The 10,814-nt window shown below is 39.1% G+C and overlaps 1 protein-coding gene across 1 annotated transcript in view; it reads left to right on the top strand.

Annotated features, from left to right (window-relative positions):
* NEK11 (NIMA related kinase 11) overlaps positions 1 to 10,814 on the top strand; it is a 99,442-nt gene that overhangs the window by 820 nt on the left and 87,808 nt on the right. Inside the window, exon 2 of the mRNA XM_063124386.1 lies at positions 4,121 to 4,377. Coding sequence (XP_062980456.1) covers positions 4,205 to 4,377 — 173 coding nt within the window. The 5' untranslated portion in view covers positions 4,121 to 4,204. The remainder of the gene's footprint in view (positions 1 to 4,120; positions 4,378 to 10,814) is intronic.

Below are 10,814 nucleotides of genomic sequence, written 5' to 3'. Positions count from 1 at the left end.
TCTCTGCTTCAACAGATCTGAAGGGTAGCAAGCTGGAGAAGACTGATATGTAAGGTTGCACTTTTGTCCTGTAAATGGAGACTTGTACCTCATTAAAATCCCCAACCAAACCCCTGAATTAGTGGACGAACTTGAGCAAGTCACTTTTAACATAATTGCAGATAATTCTGGTGCTTTTTAGTAGATAGTCCACAATTTTTCTCCCTAAAGTTGTAGATATTGAATACCTTTGTGACACCAGCTCAATGTACTGCTCAATTTGTTTGGCAAAATAATATAATACCAACAACAACAACAAGAAGAGCTTAACATGCTACCTCTGATGTTTTATGCAAAAAAAACTTCAGCTAATTAACCCCAACAGACTTTCCTTAGTAATAAGTTTTAAGCACTAGATTGTTAATGATTAAGCCTAGGGATTTTAAGCACTTTACTATTAATAACAGCTATATCCCTGATTATTATTGATTATTTATTGGATCAGTGTGGTTTTAGAATGATTAGATGCAGTCAATTTCAACTCAGTTGGCCTGTTCAGACAACATACTAAGCCATGGTTAGGCCACTAACCCTTTTGCAGTAAGTGGTTTGTGAGAGTGTTTAAACCGTTATGTAGCTTTTTTGTCTGTCTCTTCTGCCAAGACTCTTGTTCATGCATTGGTTATTTCTCGGTTGGACTACTGCAGCCTTCTTCTCACTGGCCTTCTTCTTCTCACATCAGTCCGTTGGTTTCTGTTCACCACTCTGCTGCTAAGATCATCTTCTTGGCTCGCCGCTCTGACCATGTTACTCCACTTCTGAAATCTCTTCATTGGCTTCCAATTCACTTCAGAATCCAATATAAACTTCTCCTGTTGACCTACAAAGCTTTTCACTGTCTAGCTCCTTCCTATCTTTCCTCTCTCATCTCACCCTACTGCCCCGCTCGTGCTCTTTGCTCCTCTAATGCCATGTCTCTCACCTGCCCAAGGGTCTCTACTTCCCTTGCTCGGCTTCGTCCATTTTCTTCGGCTGCCCCTTATGCCTGGAACGCTCTTCCAGAACATTTGAGAACTACAAGTTCAACCGCAGCTTTTAAAGCTCAGCTAAAAACTTTTCTTTTTCCTAAAGCTTTTAAAACTTGATTTTGTTCTGACTTTTATACTGCCTGTTTGGTGCATTCTCTTCCCCTCCTTATTGTTTTATTATGATTTTATTAGAATGTAAGCCTATGTGGCAGGGTCTTGTTATTTATTGTTTTACTCTGTACAGCATCATGTACATTGATGGTGCTATATAAATAAATATAATAATAATAATAATAATAATAGCTACCATGGTTAGGAATGGTTCACACGACATGCTAAGTCATGGTTCATATGAAACGCTGAGCCATCATGTTTAGCTCAAAATGCTTAACCACTGTAATTTAGTGTGTGTTGTCTGAATAGGGTCAATTTTGTGAGCAGGCTGGAAGCTGATGTGCAGAATATATTCTGGCATGAAATTAATATGCCTCCAGTGAAGTTCCATCAAGTGTTAAGATCTTTGTTGAGAAAAATAATGTCAAAAGCAGAGACATCATTATTTATTTATTTATTTAGAATATTTATATACTGCTCCTCATTGAAAAATTTCAGAGCGGTGTACAAGGTAAAATGAAAATAAAAACAGAATAAAACAGTTAAAACAAAATTTAAAAAGAAGCAAAAATCAGAAATCCAAGGCTGCATGTTAAAGAAAGGCTTCTTGGAATAAAGATGTTTTCAGGAGGCGCCTTTAGCTATGTGATTATAATGCTAGCTTGGTATTTGTATAGGGTAGTCAAAACATTTCACATACCTTGCAACAATCTTCCCCAACCTAGTGCCGTCTAGATGTTTTGGACTACAACTCCCATCATCCCTGGCCATTGGCCAGTTTGGCTGGGACTGATAGAAGTTGTAGTCCAAAACATTTAGATGGCACCAGATTGGGGAAGACAACCATGTATTTTAACAGTGGTAGTTACTCTTCTGTATTTACATGCAAAAATTTATAACATGGAGACTGAAAAATACCAGCAGATCTATTTGCTTTGCAGACATCATTATGGTCTGCTTGTCTTTGTGAGACAAACTGAGAATTATGGAAACAGGAGTTCTCCTAGCTGGTACTCTCAGCATAATACACGCATTTTACCATTGTTTTTGTTATCCTCTTTTCTTGTAGGAGGGCATGGAATTAGAAAGATGCTCATATTCTGTCTCGTTGAAGTGTTTTCTTTTTGAAGCCAAGATTACAATTCATTTGTTCTATTGTGAACATCACTTTCAGTAATTAGAAATTTGGCTGCACTTCATTAGGAAATCACACTGCCAAGTACAAGTCCTTGGCACAGGATGTGTCAATATCTCAGCAGCTGGGTGTCAGAACAGTTTCACACACATGGTGTTATTGTTACGAATTACAGACTCACATAAGCCTCATTGAAGCTTGGGAACAGTTTGATGAAGAAAGCTACTGTTTAAAATGTAGACATTCTGCAACTTAAAAATGAAACTTGTTGTTTAACAAACAATATAATTTTACAAATCTTTCATGCTGCACTTATTAAAACAACAATAGCACAGCAGCACCAAAATAGGACCCTCGTGAGTGCTTTTTAAGCCTTAGAAGGATGCCAAACAAAGTAGTAATGTCAATGAATCTATGCAATTAATGCTGAGGAGTGTTATTTTTTTATCTATATGCTGCCCTGAGATCCTAGTGATATAGGGCAGGAAATAATAATAATAATAATAATAATAATAATAATAATAATAATAAATTTTCTGCCATTAAAATATTTGCTAAATGCAACGTACAATCCATCACAAGAAGTGACAAAAATTCAAAATAAATCAATGGACTCAGTGGGAGTTACACACATTTAATTGACCACAGGTTTGCAGTCAAAGAGAAATCAATCTGTCCCACATTGATGCTAATGACATAAATCTATATAGTTGCGATGAGGTGGTAGTAATAAATAAATGCACTAGCATCACTGGGCTTTTTCATGTGACATCAATAACTTCAACTCAGATTTTGTGTCTCTTGTTATAAGGATATAATTCACTGTTTAAAAGGAATAATTTGGCATGTTGGTGAGCAGGATTGGGGCATGCTGAGGGTTAATAGAAAGCAGAAAGGAGGCTTGTTGCATAAGAAATAGAAATCTGCACCTATGTAATATGCTGCAAGTTATTAAATGAATAGAAAAAGAAAATAAAGGAAAGAAAATGAAGAGGTGGGAGACAAATGGCAAGCAAATAAGATCAAAAGGAAGTGTTTTTATGTAAGTAAGTAGAGTAGGCATGAGACCACTTGGGATGCTGGAATTAGTGCTTACTAATGTGTTGAGGAATAATTTAGTTTCTTTGGAGTAGACTGGCAATACTGTAAGAACATTTTAGAAAAATAAGGAATGGAGTACACCATCCCATCAACTGCAATAGGAAATTAGAAATGCAACATGCAGATAGCCTGCCTTCTTGCAAATATTACTTTTTATTGAATAAACACATGGAGCTCCACTTTTCCCATCTTCCTTTCACTGTTCAAGATTAAAGGATTAGCCCACATCACAGGTGGAAGAAAACTATCTACACTGCTGAAATTTTCTGATTATTAACCAGTCACAACCTCGCTTGCAACTCCTCTGCTCCTGTTTCAAGCGGGGATCTATTTTGCACTGTAGTCATGGGGAGATATAGGGCAGTATCCAATTTGGCACTAGCACTAATGTAAATTACATTGTGGTAGTGTAGGCAACCTCTAGTGCAATCCGAGTTGGGAAACACATCACGTCAGCAAAGCTCTTGATGTTGCACTAGCTTATGCTAGCACAACATAATTTATGTTAGTGCTAGGACATGGCATTTTGTCTGTGCAACTTGTAGGCACCTCAGCTAGACTCATTGCCTTCTCAGTATGTCTCAACTCCTGCCATACTTTATGCTTTTATATTATTATTATTATTATATTGCTTTTCTGTCCACCAGGGCTCCCAGCAACAACATAACAAAGCTTAAAATCACAGCAAGATAAAAGGAGAAACTAACATTCTGTTCTAGAAAGTACAAAGAAGTGCATCTTAGGCTATTATTTTCTCTTGCAGGTGATACACATCCATATCAAGATAAAAGAGCCTTTATTCTGTATACTCAATATACATATTTAGCTAGATCTGCCCTATGGAGCAATGTTGAGATTCCAAGAAGTAGTTAAGCATGGTAGTCCTCTTGCAACTATTTCTACGTGCTCAAAGACATTGATTGCAGGAAGATACGATATTCATCAGAAACTTGGACGTGGAAGCTTTGGAACTGTTTACTTGGTTACTGACAAAAAAGCTAAAAGAGAAGAAGAACAATTGTAAGTGTATTATAGAGTGCACTGACTTTTTTCTTTTTTAAAAAAACAACATTGTTGAAGACAACAATATTTAAAGACCACAATATTTAATAATATATTTTATATATCATTAAATATATTGAAATTAGGTCTTTAAACATTGTTGTCATCAAAGATAAATGATGGAACAAAATGGAGTAATGTTTGCCTGCACACAATGTTAAGCCCATTTTCACTTACAATAAATGGGTGGAGACCTAAAAGTGATTTAAGACAGAGGGCCTTTATAGTACAATTCAAGAAATAAATCCCATTGAGTTCAATGAGATTTACTCCCAAATAAATGTGTATGACCAAGCTGGCACCCTCCAGATGTTTTGAACTTCAACTCCAGTCAGCCTCAGCCAGCATGGCCAGTAGTCGGGAATGCTCTGAATTGCAGTCTAAAACATCTGGAGGACACCAGCTGGGGGAAGGTCGATGTATATGAATGTAGTCTTAGTGTATTACAATTTCTTTCCACACGTTTTCCTGCTTTTCTCTGAAATACGTTCTTCTTTCTCTTTGTAGTTCCTTTCCTTTGGAGTTTTCAGCCTGAACAGCTGATCATTCCTGAACTACTGCAGCCTAAACTAGCAAGCAAAGATTTTAGCTGGTATATCTAGTATGGTCTGAACCGGCAGTGGCTAATCAGGAAAGGGATCCTGTGATCACAGTGGAGATGAATTGGTGAAAATATTGACTCAGTGTGTAGCAGCAGTGAAAAAGGTGAATTCCATGCTAGGAATCATTAAGAAAGGGATTGAAACTAAAACTGCCAATATTAAAAAGACTTCATACAAATTTATGGTGTGATCACTCCTGGAATATGTGCACAATTTTGATCATTGCAAGTCACTGTAGAGCTGGAAGGATAAATGTCCAGCAAGCTGGAGCAACTCCCCTATGAGGAAAGTTTAGAAAGTTTGGGTGTTGTTTTTTTAGTTTAGTTTTTTTTTTAAAAAAAAGAGTAAGCAGGGACACAGAAGTTTATCAAATTATACATGGTGTGGAGAAAATGGATATTTTCCATAATACTGGAACCGAAGATCATCCAATGAAGCTGAATGGTGGGAGATTCAGGACAGACAAAAGGAAGGATTTCTTCACACAGCACATCATTAAATTATGGAATTTGCTACCACAAAATGTGGTGATGCTCATCAACATAGACCATTTTAAAAGGAAATTAGATCCATGGAGAATAAGGCTCTCAATGACGACTAGTCGTGATGTTTATATATTACCTTCAGAATCAAAGGCAGCATGTTGCTGGGGAACATCAGTACCAGAGGGCTATTTGACTTCATAAAAGGCAACTCTGAGCATGCCCCCTCTACTCTTTTGTTGTAGATTTAAAACCTTTAATCTATTGCAAAAGTTCCTTGTATTCTGAAGCAAAGTACTTTTGGTTCCCTTTCTACTTAGAGAACCCTGCAGTTCAGCAATGTGCCACTTGAGGGAGCCAGAGTATAACTTGCGCCACAATATAGCAGTACGTTCTCTGTAAGGTGCCCATAGCAGCTTTCGCCAGAACTATTGTTTAGTTCACCAGAACTGTTATTTGCTGCACATTTTGACAGTTGATTCTCTTAACATTCTGTCACCTTTATTTGCGAGAGAAGTAAATTAAGTTTGGGAAAAGCGATGTCTAACAGAATACAGCAGAAGGGAGGAAATAATTTCCTGTGTGCGTATGACATGCACTTGAATGCCTACAGTGATATTTAATAATCTGTTTTAAGGAAAGTGTCTCATCTAGCAAAATGAGCTTCAAACCAGCACTGGAGTGAGCTAAGCACTCTTGTGAACTGCTGAAATTCCAAATTCTTATCACTAAGTAAAGACTGCTCCAGCTCAGAATCTGTGGCGCCAAAAACATCTTAGCTGCTGCTTGCAGTATTGCATCTCCTGTTTTCATCCCCACCCCAAGAAGTATTGCTGCTGAGTTTTGCTGCCTCCAGCAGGAGTTCTGCTCATGTTCACTTGAACGCAAGTAGAATTCTACACATTCAGAGTCCCATACAGAGAGTTGTACTCACATTTGCTTAAACATGTGTAAAACATGCTGAGATTCTTCATGCCTCTCGGAAACTAAGGAGGCAATTTGTTTTTATTTATTTATTTATTTAAGGATTTTTATGCCGCCATTCAGCCAAAAAAGGCTCTCACGGCGGCTTACAAAAGTATTTCTTGACAGTCCCTGCCCACAGGCTTACAATCTAAAAGACATGACACAAAAGGAAAGGGGATTGGGAGGGAGGAGGAGGAGGGGGAAAAGGAAAGCAAATTCAGGCACTACAATCTTAGTTGCAAAGTTCAGCAGTTGGCCTGAGAGAACTGCACAGCACAGCCGCAGCTTTTAAAGCTCAGCTAAAAACTTTTCTTTTTCCTAAAGCTTTTAAAACTTGATTTTGTTCTGACTTTATACTGTTAGTTTTACCCTACCCAGTGCCTGTTGACCCTACCCTGTGCCTCTTTGCATTCTCTTCCCCTCCTTATTGTTTTATTATGATTTTATTAGAATGTAAGCCTATGCGGCAGGGTCTTGCTATTTACTGTTTTACTCTGTACAGCACCATGTACATTGATGGTGCTATATAAATAAATAAATAATAATAATAATAATTACAGTTGACAGCAGGAGGGAGGGGGCTCTGAGCTGGAGCTGGACCCAGGCACGGTGGAGAGGTGCCTGGCTGCTGCTTCCTCCCTCACTGGTGGCCTCTGCAGAGACAGTTGGTAGCAGGAGGGAGGGGGCTCTCAGCTGAAGCTGGACCCAGGCAAGCCCCAGCATATGCAGATATTGGGAGTGAAGCCAGCATGCATAGCTCTGATCCAGTTCAGGTGAACACTTGTAAAGGATAGATTTAACCCTGTTTCTAAAATAACCACCGACATTGAGCATAGACTAGTTTCAGAATTACTAGTAATTGGAGGTTAAGAGGTTGCCTAGCGATTTCGCCATGTGATCTCTATTCTTTTGCCAGTTCTAGTGGTCCTCCTGCTTTCTTGTTTCCATTTTGTGTTAATCTTTTCACACTACCTCTTGTTGCCGACTAGCTTCTTGCTTAGCTACTGGACAGCACGTAGCGTGGTGCTGGCTGAAGACCTGTGACCAGCTGCTACTCACTGACTGATGGTCAAATTAGGTAGAACGACTAAATGACAGCTGCAGGTGTTCTGACCCAATATGGACTACCACTGAGCATAACTGTACTGGGATACTTGGAATGTGACACATTCATATGACTGTGGTTTTTTCTTTCTTTCTTCAGTTTATCAATTCTGGGAAATTGGCCATGCGTCTCTGCCTGAATCTCATTAGGAAAACCTGAGGTTTTGCTGTCCGATCAGCATAGGCTGGATTGCATACCAGTGTGCAATTGTGTATTGAGCATATGTGTATATGCTCAATACACATATTTAGACTGATATTGATTCCTGGCATCTCTATAGCTTTTTAACCTAATTTTTAGAATGAATCACATGTGACACTTTTCAAATACTATGCAAGCATCCAGCACTATTTTTCAATTCCTTGTGCCAGTGCTCATTTTCTGAATGCTGAAACTGCACTTGTGCCTATATAAACTCATGCGCTCCCCGATACATTCTCTCTCTCCCTCCCTCTCCACAAAAAGCACAATGTCTTCTGCCAGAATGGCAAAGTTGTTAGAATTGGCTTCTGCTATAAGAGATTATAGCAAGATATTTAGAGATGTTTTCAGATGGCACTAAATAGTGCTACTGTAATACATTATGCAAACTGGTATACGTGGCTGTATTTATTTGCTCTTAGTAGCTATGGGGGAGGGACTAGGAGCTATTGGCAGAACAAGAAAGATTTACATTTTTTCTACTTGAAGACCTGCCCAATACCCCTCTGTTTCCCCAGGTAGCTCCTGAATTTTCAAGCTAGAGGATTTAGAAACCTGTGTGTTTTTGTTTAAAACTGTTAAAACAGTGATGCTCAGGAACTGAATTCTATGCCAGATATATACACCTACAGCCTTGAATACAGGGAATTAAGGGAAGAGCTCTTGCCAGCTACTGCTCCTCATGTCACTGTCAAATCAGGCCGAAGAACTGACAGCCAGTGTAGTGGCTAGAGCAGCCTCCCCCATGCTGGTGCCCTCTGGATGTGCTGGAATACAATTGCTGGTTGGGGGTGATGGAAGCTGTAGTTCAACACATCAGGAGGGCACCAGGTTAGGGAAGGCTAGTTTAGGCGACCCAAGCTCTAATCCACACTCTTCCATGATCCTTGCTCAGTGACCTTGGGCCAGTTACTCTCTCTCACCGGGTTGTTTGTGAAGATAAAATGTAACGGGGGGAGTCACATTGTACGCCACCCTGAGCTTCTTGGAGAGGAGATGGACTATAAATGAAATAAATAAAGTAAGAACGTATCTGCACCCAAAGCTAAATTCCATCTCCCTGAAGAACTGTAGTTCTCTGAGAGTAGTAGTGATATCTGTAAAATCTTCACTAAGGACATAACCCTATGCCCATTTAGACAGAAAAAAAGGTCCTACAACTCCCAGCTGGCTGGAGCATGCTGGGAATTATAGGTCTTTTTTCTGTCTAAACATGCAAAGGATTGAGCCCTAAATGCCAGTTCCTAGAATTATTTGTGGTGAGCCATTATTCATTTATTTATTGCATTTCTATACCACCCAATAGCCGAAGCTCTCTGGGCGGTTTACAAAATTAAGCCAATTCAAGTATAAAACAACAGTATAAAACCATAATATAAAATACAATATAAAAGCTCAACCAGATAAAAACAGCAGCAATGCAAAAAATACAAATTTAAAATACAAATTTAAAACACCAAGTTAAAATTAATTCATAGACTGTTAAAATACTGAGAAAATGAAAAGGTCTTCACCTGGCGTCTAAAAGAATATAATGTAGGTGCCAAGCGAACCTCCTTAGGGAGCTCATTCCACAGCCGGGGTGCCACAGCAGAGAAGGCCCTTCTCCTGGTAGCCACCTGCCTCACTTCCTTTGGCAGGGGAATATGCCAAAGGAAGTGTGCCATAGCAGTTAAACCAAGACAAAACTGATCCATGCCCTTGTCTTTCTTATCAGAATTATGTCCCACCCAACCTCAACCCCCAGTTCATAGTTTTATTGCAACTGAAAGCTAACATTTTCTGAAGCCTGTTGTCATGAACTAGGACAGAACTCTCAAGTCACCATCACGGTGCAAATCAATACAAGTCAGTCTGGATGTACTCAGTGCACTGACAATGAGACAAAACCTGGTCAGTTATTCTTGAATTCACTTCAGGCTAAGGTATAAAACAACTTACAGAAGTGAGAAGCTCTAGAGAGATCAATGCATATATGACCATTAAAACAACAACACTAGTGTCACATGCAACGCATTGTCGTTCTCACTTTAATAACGTTTATTGCTTTAAAAAAATACATTACGTTTCAAAACCATATAACTAACTAAACCAACACAACACAACACAACATCGGTATAGGTTAGGAAAGAAATAAAAGGGTATGTGGGGAGAGGAAAAGGCAAAGTTGAGGCCAGAGACAGCCAGGTCTGTTATCTCCTGGGTGAAGCGCTAGTGTGAAAAACTAATTGGTGGCTAATTGATCTACTCATGTGTAAATTTCCCTATAGGCTTTCCCGTTGTCTTGCTAGTCTACCATCTTCTGCTGTCTTTGATATGTTTCCAATTCATGGAGGGCAAGTAAGGATAAATCCTCTGTCCATTGATGGGGTATTGTTATCTGCATTGTTAAATAAAATAGTAGTTTTCCATACAAACTTGCCTTATCACAATTGCCTATAACTCCTGGGCGTTTCCCCTCCGCTCACCCTTTTTATTCTTAAAGGCCACTTCTCCAATTAATCTATATTTGTATTATTTATTACTTATAATGGTTAAGTTTCTGTGTCCTCCTGAACAGTGGTCACTGGGAAGAGATTGCAATCATCTCTGGATAGCAAAAGTCCCAATCAGTTGCATAAAAAGAAGCTTTGAGTTAAGGCTCACTGTTCTATAGGCATGCACGACCCAGCAACAGAAGTACACAGCAGGCAGAAGGGACTTCGACTCCATCAATATTCAAGAGGTGTTAATATGTCCCCTTGGTGGAAGGCACATGCTGAGAAGCGCCAAGCACCCAGCACCGTTCCTGCATGTGGTAATGGTGGGGTGTCAGCACAACTTCTGCCTCTGACTTGCATTATACCATTAATCCCGACTCATGCTAGGATTCCTTGGAAACTGTGCACTTAGCTGAATAATTTATTGCATGTCTCTCAATTATTTATGCCTTCTTATTACAACTGAAATGAAATCTAAAAGGTGGAAGGAGCTCTGTAACTTATGAATATCCAAGAGACAATCAGTGGATTGCTGTGTAGTTAAATCCCTGCATTTGCA

This window comes from Elgaria multicarinata, chromosome 1 (assembly GCF_023053635.1).
Source record: "Elgaria multicarinata webbii isolate HBS135686 ecotype San Diego chromosome 1, rElgMul1.1.pri, whole genome shotgun sequence".
Lineage (NCBI taxonomy): Eukaryota > Metazoa > Chordata > Lepidosauria > Squamata > Anguidae > Elgaria > Elgaria multicarinata.
Note: the sequence above shows the minus strand (reverse complement) of the source record. Positions and strands in the feature narration are given on the sequence as shown.